This window comes from Primulina eburnea, chromosome 12, assembly GCF_022965805.1.
Source record: "Primulina eburnea isolate SZY01 chromosome 12, ASM2296580v1, whole genome shotgun sequence".
Lineage (NCBI taxonomy): Eukaryota > Viridiplantae > Streptophyta > Magnoliopsida > Lamiales > Gesneriaceae > Primulina > Primulina eburnea.
This window is the reverse complement of record NC_133112.1, coordinates 9,686,875-9,707,508: the sequence shown is the minus strand read 5'-3', so window position 1 is coordinate 9,707,508 and position 20,634 is coordinate 9,686,875. Positions and strand designations below refer to the sequence as shown.

Sequence of the window (20,634 nt, the reverse complement as noted above, 5' to 3'; positions counted from 1 at the left end):
CATAGATGAGTTTCGTCTGAAGAACAGCTGACCTGGTAGGCATGAAACTGAAATCTTGTTCAGCGAGAAATTTAGTTGTGCATCTTTGCAGATGATTCTCAGTCCACTGCTGGCTGATTAAAACCCCAAAGCTAAGAATCTAGAGAAGTGGCTATAACGTTAGTTGCAGAACCAATCCTCTCAACTCTTTGCTAAAGAGCAATATATAAATATTTTCAAATAGCTTTGAAAATTGTATGAAATACATTTAAATAGCTTTTAACACTATTTTAAAGTAACAAATTTTAAAACACAGTTTTCTTCAAATGTTCTTCTTAGAACAACTAGCTCTGATACCAATTGAAAGATCGAGTGTGCTATTTCCTTTGAAGGCATTTCAAACACTATATTACCCAATGAGCTGCAATAGCTCGTGTTCTAAGAATGTTAACACCGATGAATTAAATCGAGTTTGGTTTAAAACCAAGCAGAAGAAACTCAAAGTAATCCTTCGTGAAGAAGGCTGATATATTAGAAAACATTTTAACTCATGTAAACTGAATAACTGAAAAAGAGTAGATTAGTTTTTGCATTCTTAGTTCAGATATGGTGACAAATAAACTGACGAATACTCTAACTGATCCAAACAGTTTGAAAACAGGAGTTAATCAGTTAAATACACAATATGTGTTTATGGAAGTTCGGAGACTTCAACTGCTCCTACGTCACGTCTTCTACATCCACGGGTAGGATCCGCTAGAAGACTTTGATTTATACAACTACTTGTACAAACCCACTCAGCTAGAACTTACACTACTGCCTAAACTGAACTCCTAGCTACTACTGAAGGCAGCACCTTCCAGCCAACACTTCTTTAAAGTCTATGTGTCAAAGACTACATACACAAGTTTAACGTCTTTGTGAAAGACTGTATTTGAGTGGTGGTGAGAGTGTTTTTGTGTGAGAATTGAACAAGGATGTTCTCACACACTGAGGGAGATAACCTTCTAAGCTTAAATGAGTTGTCTTTGGTATCCCTCTGGGCTGATTGCTTCTTGAAAGCTGATGAGCAAATAAGCATGAACTTTCTTTTACCACACTCTTTCTCGTATTTGCTTTGTATCTCTCTCTTTCTTCACCGATCTTTATCTTCCATTTATAGGCGCGAAGTTAGATCGTACAGTGAGACTCATTTATTGTATCTGTTGTATTTTGAATTTGTTTCTTGGACTTTATGTCTCGACTTTTGAACTGCCCTTCTGAAATGTGTCTTTAATGTTCTGATGCAACATCCATTATTGTCCTTTGACTGAAAAATTTCTTTGTACATTTGTGTATAGCTGGAATCCACTAGAAAGAGCTTGTCTTGATCTACAACTGATAGATTCTGACTGATCTTCGAACTAGTCAGCTGAACTGATCTTTATTTTGGCTGGTGAAATCAGTTGACTCGTCAGTTGAACTGATTTCACTCTCGTTCAGTTGTACTGATCAGCTGAGTTTCTTCATCAGTTGAACACTCTTTCGGCTGACCAGGCTTATGAGGTTCTCCTGCTGAACCACCTATCAACTGGACAATCAGTTGAACTGCTCAATTAACGTAACAGTTAGACTGTTTCAGTTTGTGCGATCAGTTGAGTCTTTAGCTCATGACTGATCCTAGCTTCTGCACACTATGGTAGATTATTAGTTACACAAAATAACAAGTTTATTTAACACCAAAATCAAGATTGCGAACTTGAAAAGTTCCAACATAAAGTTAAAAATTAGTGGACGTTTCAGTTGATATTAGAACCAATGATCCCTAAGAAGTTGTGTTACTGCCACACCGAGAAGATCAAGAAGTCACGGCTCAATTCAGTGAGATTTTACTGCTTTGGATTTTATTTGCTGAATTTTAAATGCTTTTATGGTGCATGAATTAGGAGGTTAGATGCATGTTTCATTTAAAATGTTAAAAGTATGTTGGTTATGTGGTATGGACGATTTGTACAGAGATGCCTTCTAGACGGGTTCTTCATAGTGATACTGAGGATAGGCAAGAGGAGGAGATTCTATAGCCTCCTCCTAATCAGGATGCTAGTGCCCATGTACTAGCCGGTATGGCTCGTTTACTAGAGCAGCACGTGGGAAATGGTGCGAGGGTCCGACCAGAAGCTGTCTATGAGCGATTTAGGAGGATGGATCCCGCGGATTTTTCTGGCACTACTAATACTTTCATGTCTGAGGGATGGATTAGGTCGTTGGAGGTGATTATTAGGTATATGGTTATGGCAGACGCTGAACGGATTCTTTGTGCCATTTATTTGCTGAAAGGCGACACTTCCTTATGGTGGGAAGTAGCAAAGCGAGGAGTGAATCTGGCAACTTTGACTTGGGACGGCTTCAAGAGGATATTCTATGATAAGTATTTCAATACCAATGTTCGTTCGAGGTTGAAGAGAGAGTTAATGAGTCTCCACCATGGGGATTCGTCCGTTGCTGAGTTTGTTCAGAAGTTTGATAGGACTGTCATTTTGTGCTCTTGATTGCAAATGATGCTACAGAGAAGCTACGATATTTCCGTTGAGATGTGATGCTGACTGATCCTATTGACTATACTATTGCTGTTGCTATAGCCTTTCGAGCCGAGCAGTCTTTGAAGGACATTAACTGGGAGATGCAGCGCAAGAAGAAACAGTTCCCAGCAATCAAGTCAATATAACAAGAAGCCGTTTACGGGACCACCGAAGCAACTAGGACAACATAAACCGCAAGGACAGTCACCAAAAGAAAACGTCCCGAAGAATGTGGAGAGGCCACTCTGCAAGGAGTGCAATCGCCATTACTACGAAAAGTGCATGTGGGGCACTTACAAGTGCTTTAGGAGCGGATGAATGGGGAATAAGGCTGCTGATTGCACAAAGCATAAGCAGTTTGTGACTGCAAGGGCTTACATGATGCATACTGAGCAAGCCGAGCCAGACACTATTCTTATTACATGCATAATTTTGTTAGCGAGCGTAGCTACTTACGCCTTGCTAGATTTTGGAGCTAGGCATTCTTTCATATCTGAATCCTTTATGAAACGACTGGAAATTTTGCAGGAGGACGTAGAGTCGGGATTCAGATTTACAGTGCCTTTGGGCGAACATATGGTCTCTACAAGCATGATTAAGGATGTGGAGCTCAAATTGCAGAAGAATGTCATTCGAGCAGACCTTATCATATTGTCAATGCCCAAGTTCGACATTATTTTGGGCATGGATTGGCTCACACAGAACAGAGCCACTATCGATTTTTAGCGGAGGTCAGTATCTATTAGACCGCCCAAGGGAGAGCATTCATTTTGAGCCAGAGCAGAACAATCAAATGCCACACATTATTTCATGCATTTGTGCGAAGAAGCTTATACGAAAAGGCTGTCAATGTTTTTTTGCTAGTATTATATCTATAACTAACACGGACAGTCGCTCGATTGAAGATGTGGAAGTTGTCAAAGACTTTCTGGATGTGTTCCCTGATGATGTTTCTGGCATCCCACCCGAGAGAGATGTGGAATTTTCTATTGAGTTGATGCCTGGTACTGTGCCGATCTCTAAGGCATCATATCGCCCACACCTGCCGAGATGAAAAAATTGAAAGATCAAATTCAATAGCTGCTAGACAAGGGATTTATTCGCCCTAGTTTCTCTCCATGGGGAGCGTCAGTGCTGTTTGTGAAGAAAAAAGATAGGAGTATGAGACTGTATATCGATTATATGGAGCAGAATAGGGTGACAGTGAAGAATAAGTATCCATTACCCAAATCGATGATTTGTTTGATCAACTACAATGAGCATCGGTATTTTCAACGATAGATCTTCAGTCTGGATATCACCAGCTGAGAGTAAAGGAGATGGATGTGCATAAGACTGCTTTCAGAACACGTTATGGCTATTACGAGTTTTTAGTGATGCCTTTTGGACTGACTAATGCTCTGACGATCTTCATGGATCTCATGGATCACGTATTTTAGCCATACCTCGATCAATTTATTATTGTCTTCATTGATGATATTTTGATATATTCCAAGAGCCGAGAGGAGCATGATCAGCACCTGAAGATAACCTTGCAAGTTTTACATGATCGGAAATTATATGCAAAGTTCAGTAAGTGCGAGTTTCGGCTAGAGAGGGTGACATTCTTAGGCCACATCGTTTCAAGAGAAGGAATAGAAGTTGACCCATAGAAGGTCGAGTCGGTTAAAGAGTGGCAAGTGCCTAAAAGTGTAAAGGAAATCCGCAATTTCTTGGGTTTAGGGCTACTATCGCAAGTTCATCAAGGGTTTTTTTTACTATTGCAGTACCCTTGACATCTTTGACGAAGAAGAATGCGAAATCTGTATGGAGACCGGAGTGTCAAAACAGTTTTGATCACTTGAAGCAAGTACTCACTACCGTGCCAATTCTAGCTATGCCGATAGAGCAAGGGGATTATGTGTTATTTACCGACGCTTTGAAACTTGGACTGGGCGCAGTTCTGATGAAACACGATCATGGAATATGCGTCTAGACAGTTGAAAACCCACGACAAAAATTATCTGACGAATGACCTTGAGCTTGCAGCAGTCGTATTCGCGCTAAAAGTTTGGAGGCACTATTTATATGGCGAGAAATGACCATAAAAGCCTCAATTATTTCTTCACCCAAAAGAGCTGAATGTGAGACAAAGAAAATGGCTAGAACTTGTAAAGGACTATGACTGCGACATTAGTTATCTTCTCAGCAAAGATAATGTAGTGGAAGACGCTTTGGGTAGAAAATGGTCAGTCTTGGCCCATTTTTCAGTGCAGAAACCTCTAAAAAATGAAATTCAGAGGCTTGCTCTTGAAATTTACACTAGGGGAAAGGCCCCTAATCTCCCAACTTTGACGTTAAGCCTACTATACGAGATAGAGTTTGATCCGGACAGTCTAATGATGAGCAACTGCGGAAATTGAGACAACGAGATAATAGAGAGGAAGCATGTTATATTCAGTCGACTATGGCATTGTCAAATATCGAGGTTGACTATGGGTTCCTAGTGGAGATTCACTTAGAGTGATATTATGACTGAAGCCCACGGTACCTCTTATTCTATTCATCCCGGAAGTACAAAAATGTACAAGGACTTGCAAATTTTATATTGGTGGCCGGGAATGAAACAAGATATTATGCACTTCGTATCTAAATGCTTGACGTGTCAACAAGTGAAGGCAGAGCATCAGAGACCAGCAAGAATTCTCCGACCACTTTCCATTCCCTAGTGGAAGTGGAAGAACATTACTATGGACTTTGTGGTAGGAATGCCAAAGACGGTGAAAGGATTTAACGCCATTTGTGTAATAGTAGACCGTCTTACTAAGTCAACACATTTCCTACCAGTAAAGACGAATTTTTCTATGACATTGTATGCGAAGCTATATATTCGAGAGATAGTCAGACTGCATGAAATTCCCTTCTCTATTGTGTCGGACATATATACATGATTCACTTCATCATTCTGGAAGAGTTTCCATACAGCCTTGGGGACCAAACTACTATTCAGCACCACATTTCATTTCAGACAGACGGTCAGTCTGAGGGAGTCATGCATTTTAGAGAATCTACTCCGAGCATGCATGATCGATTTCCAAGGGAGTTGGGAACCGAAGCTACATCTAATAGAGTTCACTTACAATAACATTTATCAGTCATCTATAGGAATGGCTCCATACGAGGCACTCTACGGAAGGAAATGTAGATCACCAATCAATTGAGAAGAGGTAGGAGAAAGAGCTATGGTGGCACTCGAGATAGTTCAAAACACCGCATAAATGGTCACCAAGATCCAAGATAGAATGAAAACTGCTCAGAGTCGATAGAAGATTTACGCGGAAAAAGGAAGACGAAATCTCTAGTTTGCAGTCAGTGATCATGTATTTATAAAGATAGTACTTATGAAGGGTGTTATGAGATTTGGCAAGAAAGGAAAACTTAGTCCGAGGTTCATTGGACCGTTTGAGATACTTGAAAGGGTGGGAGCATTAGCATATCGAACGGCGTTGACATCTAATCTCGCAAGAGTTCACAGTGTCTTGCACGTATCGATGCTTCGCAAGTACATGTCAAACCCTTCATAGCGAGGGCCCAGGCTCTGCCTCGGTCCACCACCAGTGGGGATTCCTAAGGGGAGGAAATCCTATCTGTATGGGGTTCTTTCCTCTTTTGTGGTCAGGGGATGTTTTCTATTTGCATTCACGTCTTTTGGAAAGAGCCGCTAAATCAAGATTTCCAATTTTTCATTAGAGTCAACCACGAAAGACCTAAGAAAATGAACTAGAAAACATGTACTAAACTTTGTGCCACTACAACTTATGCCAAACACGTCCTATGAGCAGAGGCCTACTGAAATCTTGGGTATACAAGAGAGGAGGTTACAGAACAAGGTTATAAAGATGGTCAATGTCAAATAGATAATCACTCGGAGGAAAAAGCTATTTGGGAGACAAAGTTAGAAATGAGGAGTCGCTATCCCGAATTGTTCGGTAAGTCTTAGTTTCGAGAACGAAATTTTATTTAGGGGGAGGATTTGTAACATCCAAAGTCAAACCACGAAAACTGCATGCATGTAAATTATTTAAATTTCTTAATTGCTTTAATTGATTGATTTTAAATGTTTAAATGATATATAGTATATGAATGAAGGTCTAAGTGCATGATTTCATGAGAATTAAATAATTTAGCCGAATATTCGAGAATAGGCAGGGAAAAAGAAATTGGGGACGACCCAGATAAAAATATTTTTTAGGCTTAATAAAATGATTAAATATGATTAATTTTTTCTAAAAATGGTGGAGTCCAAATGATTTTACGATACGAGCTCGATTTTATCTTGAAAAAGTCGGTTTTGTTCAAACGAAGGACTTTTAAAAGACCAAAAATTATTATTTTTGAAAACAAATTTTGTAAAATTTTATTTTATAATTAAATATGTATTATTGGGCCTAATTTACCTAAGATTAGAAGTCCCAATTACTCCTAAACTAAAAAACCCAAAAATCAAGCCCGTTAACACATCAAATTTTCGAAAATTTAAAAAGAATCCTAGGGGTTCTTGAGACCCAATTCTGCCTCACACCATCACACCAAACATATTAAACATTTCGAAATATTGGAGAGAAAAATTTCAAGGATTCTCGTCGCCCGTTCGTGCCCCTTTGCATACCACACCAACTATCGTATATTCGAGCGTTTTAAATACAAATGCATGCTTCTAAACTCTTTTGATGCACCATTCAAATCATATTATGTATGTTTCATGATTTTGACATGAAAAAATATTTGAGTACAAATAGTTTAACGTTTGAATGATTATTTTCAAAATTTTGAAGATTTTATGAATCTTTTGTGAATGCTATGAATTTTAAGGGACATGCTGCCAATATAGGATGATTAAAGGCTAGGAAAAGTATCGTTTAAGCGAGAGACAATGGATAGGGCAGGGGTTTCATGGAATGGTTTGGCTTTATGGGCTCAGCTAGGGAAGAACCATGCCAGAGCCCGTGCATGGCTTGTTTTAGAGGTTAGGAGGGTCCATGGAAGGCTGGACTCGGCGGCAGCAAGAGAAGGAAGAGTCTGCAAGCCCTAAGACTCTCACCCGTGCATGCGTGCGGCTGGTTTCTTTAAGGGGCTGCGCGGCATAGGTAGGACGTGCTAGGCTGGTCCAATAGGGTCCAGGGAATATGGCTCGGGGTAAGGACATGGTTTGGTGCGGCTATGGTCCAAGGTGGCTCGAATAGGTGGGAGCCGCGATTATGGAGGAGGGAGGAAAGGTGCGCGGGGGTTGGCAGGGTCTTGGGCTGGTTCGGTGCCGGTCTAGGCTAGGTCGGTTAGGGTCCAGGATGGTTTCGATAAAAGGAATAGAATTCGACCCATCTAAGGTCGAGTCAGTTAAAAAGTGGCAAGTGCTTAAAAGTGTAAACGAAATCCGCAATTTCTTGGGTTTAGCTGGCTACTATCGCAAGTTCATCAACGGTTTTTAGACCATTTTAGTACCCTTGACATCTTTGACGAAGAAGAATGCGAAATCTGTATGCGGACCGAAAAGTCGAAACAGTTTTGATCACTTGAAGCAAAACTCACTACCGTGCCAGTTCTAGCTATGCCGACAGAGCAAGGGGATTATGTGTTATTTACCGATGCTTCAAAACTTGGACTATGCGCAGTTCTCATGAAACACGATCATAGCATATGCGTCTAGACAGTTGAAAACCCATGACAAAAATTATCCGACACATGACCTTGAGCTTGAAGCAGTCGTATTCACGCTAAAAATTTGGAGGCACTACTTATATGGTGAGAAATGACCATAGAAGCCTCAAGTATTTCTTCACCCAAAAAGAGCTGAACATGAGACAAATAAAATGTCTAGAACTTGTAAAGGACTATGACTGCGACATTAGCTATCATCTCAGCAAAGCTAATGTAGTGGCAGACGCTTTGGGTAGAAAATGGTCGGTCTTGGCCCATATGTCATTGCAGAAACCTCTACAAACTGAAATTCAGAGGCTTTCTCTTGAAATTTACACTAGGGGAAAGGCCTATAATCTCCCTACTTTGGCGGTACAGCCTACTCTACGAGATAGAGTTCGAGCCAGACAGTCTAACAATGAGCAACTACAGAAATGGAGAAAACGAGATGAATCGAGAGGAAACATGTTATATTCAGTCGACGATGAGATTGTCAAATATCGAGGTCGGCTATGGGTTCCTAGTATAGATTCACTTAGAGTTGACATTATGGCTAAAGCCCACAGTACCCCTTATTCTATTCATCCTGGAAGTACAAAAATGTACATGGACTTGCAACTTTAATATTGGTGGCCGGGAATGAAACGAGATATTATGCACTTCATATCTGAATGCTTTACGTGTCAACAATTGAAGACAGAGCATCAGAGACTAGCAAGAATAATCCGACCACTTCCTTTCTCGAGTGGAAGTGGGATAACATTAATATGAACTTCGTTGTAGGATTGCCAAGGACGGTGAAAGGATTCAACGCCATTTGGGTAACAGTAGACCGTCTTACTAAGTCGGCACATTTCCTACCAGTAAAGATGACTTTTTCTATTATATTGTATGAAGCTATATATTTGAGAGATAGTCAGACTGCATGAAATTTCCTTCTTTATAGTGTCAGACTAAGATACACGATTCACTTCATCATTCCGGAAGAGTTTGCATGCGACCTTGGGGACCAAACTACTATTCAGCACCGCATTTCATTCTCAGACAGACGGTCAGTCTGAGAGAGTATTACATTTTATAGGATCTATTCCGAGCATGCGTGATCGATTTCCAAGGTGGCTCGAATAGGTGGGAGCTGCAACTATGGAGGAGGGAGGAAAGGTGCACGCGGGTTGGCATGGTCTTGGGCTGGTTCGGTGCCAGTCTAGGCTAGGTCGGTTAGGGTCCAGGAGGGTTTGGGAATGTTCTGGTCCATGATGGCTCGGGTTTAGAGGAAGCTGTGGCTTGGTTTAAGGTTTAGGGCTTGAACATGGCTGAGGAGAAGGAAGGGGCTTGAGCCATGGTCCACGGGGTTCGATTCATGGTTCATGAGGGTAGTTTAGGTATGAAAAGTTTAAGCTTAAAAATTGGGAAGAATATATTTAGTTTGGAATTTATTCGGGATCAAAACACTTCACGGTTTAGTTAACAAGTCAATAAATTGAAAGGCTCGGGTTTACGTTTAAGAAGAATATTAGAAGTTAATTTTAAACTTATATGATAGTTTGGGATAGGCTCGAGTCGATAAAAGTAAAAAAATCTGGAATTTTAGAATCCGAAGGTAAAATGGTCATTTTCGTGTCAGGTAGTATGAAAGGCTTGGCAGTGTCACGAAGAATCAAAATACATGTTAAATGATATTTTAAAATGTTTATGATGAAAATATGATATTTTGTGATTTATGCTAAAGCTTTATGATTTTTCCTGTTAAAATGTTATTTTACGAATTTAGAAAGTACATAATATTTTATGAATGAAAAAGGAAAGAAAAATATTTTAAAGGATGTTAATTGACTGTGACAAAGATATGATATGATATGATTGGGAATATCCTAAGAGAGAAGGGCCAAGAGGGAGTCCGACGATCGTATTTTCATTTACGGCGGTGCCTAGTTCTCGTCCCCATGCGCAATGGTAAGTTAAGACTGATCAGTCAACCACATGATACGATTACAACTATGCACTTTTAAGGATCAAACTTCACCCAAAAATGATATATGATGATGGAAAGATTTACGATTAAATGATTTATTATTACAAGCTTATTTTCAATAAAAATATGATTTTCGTGCAGGTGACTGTATATGTATTATTTGTTACTCATGGTCAGAACGTTCTGAGTCCTTAGACTCGCTCGTTTGAGTTGATCGAGTCCGGCGGCAGTACACTCCCTAAGACACTTATTTCTGCATTAGCTTGATAGTCAAAGTTTTGAATTAAAGATTTTGAGAATGATTTATTTAGAGATTTTTATGCTTTATTTTGAAGTTTAGTTTTGATCATGTTAAAGGTGACGTAGGATTTTGTTAATTGACGATTATAGATTTTTATGCATTTTAGATTTTTAGATGTTAAATTAATTTTTGGATTTTGGAAATGTTGAGTTATTTTAGTAATCAAGTTTCGACTTTTATAAAAAAAAATAAAAAATTATTAGCATTTTGAAGTTAATAATTAGTGGATGTTTCAATATATGAAGTCATAATCCTAAATTCTTCGGAACGTTTCTTGATCTTACATATCTACGCGCTCTTTTCCTTGAAAAAATATTTTATTTTCTCTTCTTAACTCTTTTATTAATGGAGGAAAGATTAGGGAACGTGATGTCTCGCAATCTGGGGACCATGACCTATATATAGATAATGTCTATCATTATGTTCTGATATTTCTGTTTTAGCTCATAATAAAAACATAAAATACACTTATGTTTCTAAACATTAAAGACCCACAATCTATTAGATACATTAAATCTCAATAATCCGAAACAATCATTGATAACTTTATTTTAGGCTTAATTTAATAGACAACTCACATCACATAATTATTAATATATAATCTCTTATAAATAAAATCGATCCTAAAATTACTAATTTTTTAATTTACATGTACTAATTCATAGTTAATTTTTATTTTTATTTTAATTGTTACATGTAATAATTGCAAATTCAATATTCCTATGATTAATTAATTTAATTTTTCGTTCAAAAAGTTCAGGAAACGAAACAAATTTTTAATTTTGCCTACTAACTCCATATAAAATTGAAACGCAGAAGGTGCAAAATACCAATTAGCTTGTTCATCTATATTATCTATACTTCTATACTATATTATTAAATATGAGAACATGATAATAACTACCTAGAGAGGACACCAATTTTTTTTCCAATTTTACCCTTATATGATTCTAATATTACACTTTTGTTTTTGTTTTTTTTTTTTAAAATTTCAACACACACTTTTATTTTTATTATTTTTATTTCAACCATTCAAATATCAATTTAGTTCATCCATAATTTGTCAAATTTCACTTTAGTGCATCGATAATGATAAAAATATTGTATACTCACGCAACGCTTGTGCAGAGTAACTAGTATTGAGAATCGCTTCATTGTGTCTCGAATTAATCTCGATCCACCATAGGGTAAATGGTGTTGGTTTGAAATGTTACAATTTGTTCGAGAATTTGTGTGTCGATCGACTCATAAACTTTTTATCATAATTAATTACTTAATAATATTTATTTACATATCAACATATGTTATATGCAATAAATTTTGATTATATAATTATTAAAGTATAATGAAATGAATTTTAATAAATTATTTTATTTTTCAATTATTAATATTCCACTCAACATAGGAAAAAAAATAACTTTATAATTGTCCCCTCGGCCAACTTCACAGCATCATTTCCTTCTATTATTATGATTTTTTAAAAAAAACAAAAATCAGACAGACGCAAATTAACCATGCAAGAAATGTTACCAAAAGAAGTTAAATCGACACATAAATTAAAACTCACATGCCCAATTAAAGAGAAAAAGTATACATTTAAAAATGAAAAATAAAATTGCATGTATGTGTATTGAATTATTAGTAAATTCACGATTTATTGAATTATACAATTGTAATAAGTTCAAGAAAGATCACAAATGGAAAAATACAACATAAGAACGTAAGCATATTACGTAATACATAAATAATAATCATTTATAAAAGAAAATAAGATTTTTTAAAATTATTTTTGCTCTATTTGAGTCGTTTGCAAAGGGTGAGCCCATCTCCAATGGAAAGGAGAGCCAACTCGATACGAGAATCCTTTGCCAAGAAATCATTGAAATCGACGACCGCTTGTCTCCATACTCTCAAGTAATTCTCCATTTCATCGTCCTCGGAGATTGCTACGGTTCCACCCCACAAGGTGTTGTCGTAAGCTATAATTCCTCCGACTTTGACCAATTTCAACAATTCCTCGTGGTAATTTATGTAATTGTCTTTATCAGCATCAACAAATGCGAAATCAAATGTTCCACATTCGCCCTGAAAATCAATTTAGTAACAAGTTAAAATGTTTATGAAAAGAATATATAATTAACTAATTAAATTGGGGTTCAAAAGTTTAAAATTAATTAATTACATCGGCGACAAATTCCTTGAGAACAATATTGGCATCAGGACTGGATGAACTTGATTTTGTGCGCCACGTTTGCCTTTTGAATGAATGGCAATCCGGTCTCGAATGCTTCCCTATCAGGATCGATTGCTACTATCTGAAAAGCAAAAGTATTAACAAACCACGTACGGTCATTTTCTATCAATCAATACAAAAAAAAAAAAACCAACGAATTATTCAACAAAATTACATACCTTTCCATCGTCGGGAAGTGCCAGGGCGGTGGATAGAAGCGAGTAGCCGGTAAAAACTCCGAGTTCGATCGTCTTCTTCGCGTTCATAACCTTCAACAACATCGATAGAAACAATCCCTCGTCGGCAGGTACATTCATCATGCTCCTGATAAGTTTAATTTCCCATATAATCTGTGAATAATCACGAGAAATTTTTTCGAAAACGTTTAATCGGAAAAAAAAAAAATTTACTTGAAATTATATTTTTCGACAGTGGCCATCCTTATTTCTTTGAGGAGTTCGTGCTCCCTCGGATACGCCGTGTCCAAAATGTACTGCAATGCAATTTCAACAATCGATTAATTATGATAAGAAAAAAATAGGCCGAGTTATGATTCTTTATACGAAGAAAATAAACTCATTACTTCGTAGGGAAAAATGGAAGTAAAGTAATTATTTCTTAATGACATAATAGAAGTAATTTTAATTAGAAAATTACTAATTAATAATTTCAAATACATTACAAGAATTAGTTGATATTGAAATTGAACCTTGGAAAGAGCATGGCTCTGCAGAATGGTGCCCTGTAAACATTTCTTTCATCTTCCAAGATTTGAAGAAAATTGAGGAGATATGATCCTAATTTGTATGGATACAGAAGAATTTGTTTGTGCTTAGTTTGCCAAAAGTGTGGCTCTATTTATAAGGTTTATGTTGCCAAGTTTGAAAGTTTCAATGGGAAAATGTCCACGACTCACCAACTTTTCATGTATTCAATTATTTTTTCGATGAATATTTTTTATTTGTTTTATAAATATTATATAATATTGGTACCTATGGCTTTGGTGCTTTTTCACCACCAACACCGCCGAAATGGTTGCTTCTAGGAAATGGTCTGGCTAGGAGTGGAATTCTTACAACCGCGGATTTAAATACGACCGTTCTGGATAAAATATATCTTTTTTTAAAAAAAATTGAATTATATATTTATACACATACATACATCTAACCTAGTACATGAGAACATGACAATTTTACCCGGTCTACATGAAAATATTTTATGATAAGTGCCGGAGTCATGATTATTAATCTATCTGGGCTAAAATTTTAAATTCTTTAATCTTTTTAAATTCAAACACTAGCTAGAATTAATATCAAATTAATCCAAAATTCTCTAAAATTACTATATAAAAAATTTTAAAAAAAATATCTTCCGTACCATGTATTTTGAAGGTAAATTTTTTTTTAAAGATTATTCATGATTTTAGTTTTTCTACAGTTAATAGAAGTTCCATGAGCACAATAGATTTCAGTGTGTTATGGATTAAATTTATTAAAAAAATACGGCATACAATTTAAAACATGTTGAAAATAAGTGTTGAATTATTGAATGTTGAAAATAAAAATTATAAATATTGAAAATTAGTGTGATGATGATGTATGTAACGATTTATTTATTTTTGGATTATTTTCAAAGAAATTCTATAAATAAGTCTCTCAATTTGTGAAGAAAAACATAATCGAATAGAGAAAATTTTATAAAGTGTGTAGTTTATTAAATTTATGAATTTGAGATTTTAGTTTTAACATGTTATCAGCACGATCAGAACGTCTACTAATTTTTTTTTTTTTGAAAAACTAAATCTCGAAATAACTATTTTAAACATACATGAAATGACTGATGTAAAACACACCTTTTAAAATAAGATAAATCAATACTGGTAATAATACTGCGGTTAAAAATATAATAAAAATTCGGACGAATCTATCAATATAAAAAGGCAGTATGAAAATATCCATGATCTCTCCTAACTCATAAACATGATGTGCAGAAAAATAAGGTCCTCGGGTTAGTGTGCGCACATCCAGCCCCGGCTACTCAGTCTTCGGCGCCTCCAGTCTCCTCATCATATGCTCACCTGCATCATTCACATCTAGTGAGTCTAAAGACTCAACACACTATAAACGTTATCTCTTACTATTTATTAAGGCTGAGTAGGTTAGAGTAACTTCATTGGTCTGTTTTTTAAAATACCTAAAATACCCTTCACCCCCACTCTCTACATTACTAATTATATATATTAATAAAGTGTTAAAAAATAAAAGCAAGTCACATGTAGTTTAGTGGATAAAGCCTATGTTTCTTAATCATGAGGTTGTAGGTTCAATTTTTGCTTGGGTCTTTTTTATTCTTTTTTAATTTATTTTTTAGTTCATATATCAAAACTATAATGTAGACACTCATTATTTCTTATAAATATATTTTGATCCTCATTTAAATATAAATCAAATAAATTATAAAAACATATCATACAAGCACGCAACGCGTGCGTTGTTGTACTAGTAATAATTACATATACATAACATGCAACTGTGAAAAGTATTGTACTTAAAATAAACTTCATGATCTTAAAATCATGAACATAAACGTAATATAAACATAAACGTGTCAAAACATGACTCAACACATCATCATTTCCTTGTTAATTTTCTTTAATTGAATTCAGTTCATTAGTTCTGACTTTCGTATCAGCTCTATTCGATGAATCCATTTACGTATAACTGTGGTACCCGACGACGGGGACATCAACGACAGCATTACTCATCCACTGAGCCTTGGCCTCACATATCATCATATACATATTTGTATTAGTCACAACCAGCTCCCAAACTTCAAAACATGTCATCATATTCATCACTTATCAAAATCATGTATATATGTAATTTTCCTTAAAATCAAGCATACAACGTATTTTTCATAATTACATAAAAAGTCGTATGCATGATAACATAAACATTTAAAACATGTTAAATCGTGTTTAGGGCACTGCAGGACTGCTAACTCAACACGGGTGTAAAATGATAATTTTGCCCCTAGAAACCCTAATTACCCATTTTACTCCTGGACCTCAAAATTTCGACCTGAAGCCAACCGAACTCCTTCAAACACCTCAAAACATATTTATAAACATTTCCTAGAGGTAGCCTCGAGCCCATTCCGTAACTTACACGTTCGTTTTAAAACTTCGATCGGGATCCCGGTTGTAACCCTAATCAACTTGAAACCTTTTATCCACTTAAAGCATGACTTGAACTTACCCAACCAGACCCTAAACCACCTATTCCAGACTCATTAGGATCTACGAACCACGTCTTAAATTTTGCTGGAAATTTTTAGCGCGCACAAGTCTTAATTAACCCTAGTTGCACCAACCTGCGTTTTATCAATCCTAACCTAAAAGCTGACGTGTCCAGCCCTCAACCCGACACCTTAGGACTATGACCGACCACTTAGGACCCCCATTGGACTACGTACCCCAACCATGCCAACAACACAAAGCTCGCACAAGGCTCGGCTTGCCAAGGAAACCCTAGCCATCTCAACCAAAACCACATGGACCCCATCCAAACCAATCATGACCAGACTCCAGCCCCTTGAAACCATGCCTTCCAATCTATACAGCCTTTAAACATGCAGCCGTGGCAGCCCCTTACATCAAGGGCAAGAAAAAACGTGAGTTTCAACAAAGGAGTAGACGTTTGCCATGAAAGCTTTAGAACCAATGCGCAAAAACATTAGGGCTATTGCTGTTCACATAAATAAACATAAATGTGAATGATGAGAAAAAAAACGTTTTAGGGTGTGCTTTTGCGTTTACATGCTCGAAAACTTGAAGACCTTTGCGTAGAACGTGCACCGGAGAGGGCGGGGAATAATTTTTTCTTGAAAGCTTGAGATAAAAACGAGGGGCTGCCGAAGTTTTGAAGTGAAAAGCTGCTGCTATGGGGAATGGGGCGGCCATGTATAGTTAATAGGGTTAGGGTTTAGTTTAGTAGTATATAATTTAAATAAACATGCACTTATGGGCCTAATAAAAAAATCAGAGGGGTTAAAAGCTATTAGGCCCATTAAGCACTAAAATAAACCATCAAGCCTAGTAACACTCTCGAAAAATATTTCGTTTAGGTACATTTTAGTAAATATTGTCTGAACCCTCAAAAAGTCTCTCATTTGCTAAAATTTGCGTATTGATTAAAAATATGATCTGACGAGTAAAAATATCCAACCAAGGCTTATTTTGAAAATCACACTTAAATACACCTTATATTAAATAATTAAAACTAATTATTCAATAAAAATATTCTTTCTGATTATCCTCGGTCTCCGTTACTCGTTCGAGCGCGAAATGCAACTTAAAACCCTAATGCATGAATCCTTGACAAACAATGAAATAAACACATATCCATGCAATAATCATGTGTTCAATGCATAAAAATTATTAAACACATAATTTAAATAAAACCATATATTGCATACAGTAAGGTTATGTAGTTTGAATTTCCTAGACCTTACAATTCTCTCCCCTCGAAATTTAAAACATACCGAATAACTCTTGTAGCGACTCCTCATCTCGGTCTCAGTCTCCCAAGTAGCTTCCTCCTCAGAATGATTCAGCCACTTGAATTTGACTATGTGGATCACGTTGTTCCGGAGCCTCCTTTCCTGTTTATCCAATATCTGGGTGGGTCTTCCCTCGAAAGACAAGTTAAGTGTCAATTGCAGTGGCTCACAATTCTGTACATGCGAAGGGTTCGACATGTACTTCCGCAGGATCGAGACGTGGAACACATTATGAACTCCCGTCAGATTCGGCAGTAATGCAACTTTATATGAGAGTGTCCCAACTCTTTCTAGGATCTCAAACAATTCGATGAATATAGGGCTGAGCTTGCCATTCTTCCCAAATCTCATCACACCCTTCATCGGTGCGACTTTCACAAATACATGATCCCTTACTGCGAATTCAAGATACCTGCGCATCTGATCTTCATAATTCTTTTGTCGGCTCTAGCAGTATTCATCCCTACCTGAATCTTAACCACTAACTCTATAGTCTGATTGACTATATCCGGTCCCAACTCTGCTCTCTCTCCTACCTCATCCCGATACTCTGGTGACCAACACTTCCTCCCGTACAGTGCCTCACATGGAGCCATACCGATGGACGCCTGTTAGCTTTTGTACGTGAACTCCACAAGAGGTAACTTCGGCTCCTAGCTGCCTTGGAAGTCGATCATTCAAGCTCTGAGTAGGTATTTCAAGATTTAAATCACTCTCTCTGACTGTCTGTCGGCCTGATGATGGAAGACAATACTGAATAGCAGTTTAGTACCCAATGTCTGATGCATACTCTTCCAGAATGCAAATGTGAACCTCGAATCCTTGTCTGACACGATGGACACTGGAATCTCATGCAGTCTGACTATCTCTTTGATATACAGCTCTGCGTACTGAGTCATGGTGAAAGTCTTCCTGATCGGTATAAAGTGTGCTAACTTGGTGAGCCGATCAACTATCACACAAATAACATTATATCCTCCAGTAGTCCTCGGTAGTCCCGTCACAAAGTTCATGGTAATGTTCCTCCATATCTTCAGGACAAATACCATTGCACCTAGCTCGAGGTCATGAGTCGGATAATTCTTCTCATGGACCTTCAACTGTCTGGACGCGTAGGATATAACTCTACCATGCTACATCAGAACCATGCCCAAACCTAGTTTCGAAGAATCTGTATAAACCACGAACTCTCCTTTCCCTTATGGCATAGCTAGACTGGTGTTGTGGTCAACGCCTGCTTCTGCATGCCAAAACTCTCCTGGCACTCTGATCTCCAGATGAATTTTGTATTCTTCTTCGTCAGGGCGGTCATAGGCACTGCAATAGAAGAGAATCCCTTAATGAACTTCCGGTAGTACCCATCTAGTCCCAAGAAACTGCAGATCTCTGTCACAATCTTAGGAACTGGCCAATCTCGGACTGCCTCAACCTTGATGGGATAGTCTTCCATTCCATCTCAGGATACAATGTGGCTCAAGAATGTCACTCTGTTTAGCCAGAACCCGAACTTATTGTACTTGGCATACAATCTTCAGTCCTGAAAAGTCTGCAGTATAGGTCCTCAGATGATGATTGTTCTCCTCTCTGCTCCTCGAGTAGATCAGGATGTCGTCTATGAAAATTATGACGAACTGATCCAAGTATGGCTAAAACACGCGATTAATGAGATCCGTGAATATCGTTGGCGCATTCGTCAATCCGAATGACATCACCATAAACTCATAGTGCCCATAACGCTTCTTGAATGTCGTCTTATGCACGTCATACTCTCTCACCTTCAGCTGATGGTATCCAGATCGGAGATTTATCTTCGAGAATACTACTGCTCCCTGAAGCTGATCATATATATCCTTGATCATGGGCAGTGGATACCAATTCTTGACCGTGACCCTGTTCAATTCTCTGTAATCAATGCAGAGCCGCATGCTGGCATTTTTCTTCTTAAAAACAGTACTAGTGCGCCCTATGGAGAAATGCTAGGGCAAATGAAACCCTTATCTAGCAAGTCATGTATCTGATCCTTCATTTCCTTCATCTCTATAGTTGCTAGACGATAGGGTGCCTTAGAAATTGGTAATGTACCTAGCATAAGCTCGATAGAAAATTCCACCTCTCTCCCTAGTGGAATGCTTGAAACTTCGTCAGGGAAAATAATGGGGAAGTTTCTTACCACTTCGACCTCCTCTAGCCTTTGACTGACTGGCTTAGTCACTGTTACGATACTGGCCAAAAAATCCTGACAGCTTCTCTTCATTAGCTTCCTCGCACAGATGAAAGAAATTATGTAAGACATCTGCTGATGTCTGGCTGCCTCAAATATAAATGGCTTACCGCTGGGTGGTCGGATAGATACTGACCTCCGCCGACAATCTATGATTGCTTCATTCAAAGAAAGGCAGTCCATACCCACAATAATTTTGAACTCCGGCAACGGTAGCATAATCAAATCTGCTTGAACCGCACTTTTCTGTAACCGAGACTTCAATCTATTCACTATCTGTGACTTAAACATCAGATCTCCGGACGGAATCGGAACTCCGAATCCCAAATCCATAGCCTCTGGTATGATTCCTAGTGTCTTAACAAAGGATTCAGATATAAACAAATGTATAGCTCTGGAGTCTAGCAATGCATACGTTGATATACCTGAAATACATATCCTTCTTGCAACAAAGCATACCATCAAATTTGATCGTGTTGAAACTTAAGAAATTTATCCCAAAATCCTAGAAACATTACTGATTTACTTCTAGTACCAAATCAAAAATCTCGAATTTGTACCTCAAAAATTTCGGAAATTTCAATTGTGCCCTTCAAGTTTCGAATTCTTTACAATTTGGCCCTACAGTCTTCGAAAATTTCATTCTTGTCCCAAAAAATTTCTAATTTAGCCCAATTGAACCTTAAAATTCTCGAAAATTAAGAATTTAAGCCCAAAAATTTGAAATGTTCAAAAATAGCACCTAAAATTTCTGTTATTGCGATATGCTCCTTAAACCCTTAATCAATTCAATTCGATCCTTAAGTCCAACTATTTAGAACATGCAACCTAATTTATCCTAAGTTCTCAATCCCAAAATAATTCACACAACAATCATATAACACATGCAACCAAGGCGGTAGATTAAATTCTTAAACATAAAGGTTACCGGTGATCAGGAGTCCGGCTCCACCTCAGCCTCCTCTGCATGCATCACATACGCCCTGTCAATAGTGGGGCCCTTGTTCTTAGGGCAATACGCCGCCTTGTGACTCTCATCCTCGCATATGAAACATTTGAAGGTCCCCACATACATTTTCCGAAGTGGAACCGATTGCACTGCTTGCACGGTTGTCTGTCCCCCGGCTTAGGAGCCTA

At 37.5% G+C, this 20,634-nt stretch overlaps 3 protein-coding genes across 3 annotated transcripts; 1 reads left to right on the top strand and 2 right to left on the bottom strand.

Annotated features, from left to right (window-relative positions):
• Positions 1 to 8,312: 8,312 nt before the first annotated feature.
• LOC140806639 (uncharacterized) lies at positions 8,313 to 8,834 on the top strand. Its single transcript, XM_073163192.1, has one exon. It carries the CDS (start codon positions 8,313 to 8,315, stop codon positions 8,832 to 8,834), a length of 522 nt encoding a protein of 173 aa, XP_073019293.1.
• A 3,252-nt stretch (positions 8,835 to 12,086) lies between these two features.
• Positions 12,087 to 13,539, bottom strand: LOC140808261 (flavonoid 3',5'-methyltransferase-like). The gene is given in 6 exon segments (XM_073165333.1): positions 12,087 to 12,568; positions 12,666 to 12,701; positions 12,703 to 12,798; positions 12,896 to 13,040; positions 13,127 to 13,209; positions 13,426 to 13,539. Coding segments are annotated over 5 exon segments (597 nt in total). The 5' UTR covers positions 13,156 to 13,209; positions 13,426 to 13,539; the 3' UTR covers positions 12,087 to 12,277.
• Positions 13,540 to 19,239: 5,700 nt separating this feature from the next.
• LOC140806638 (uncharacterized) lies at positions 19,240 to 19,830 on the bottom strand. The gene has a single exon (XM_073163191.1). The coding sequence runs from the start codon at positions 19,828 to 19,830 to the stop codon at positions 19,240 to 19,242; it is 591 nt and encodes a 196-aa protein (XP_073019292.1).
• Between the last annotated feature and the right edge of the window lie 804 nt (positions 19,831 to 20,634).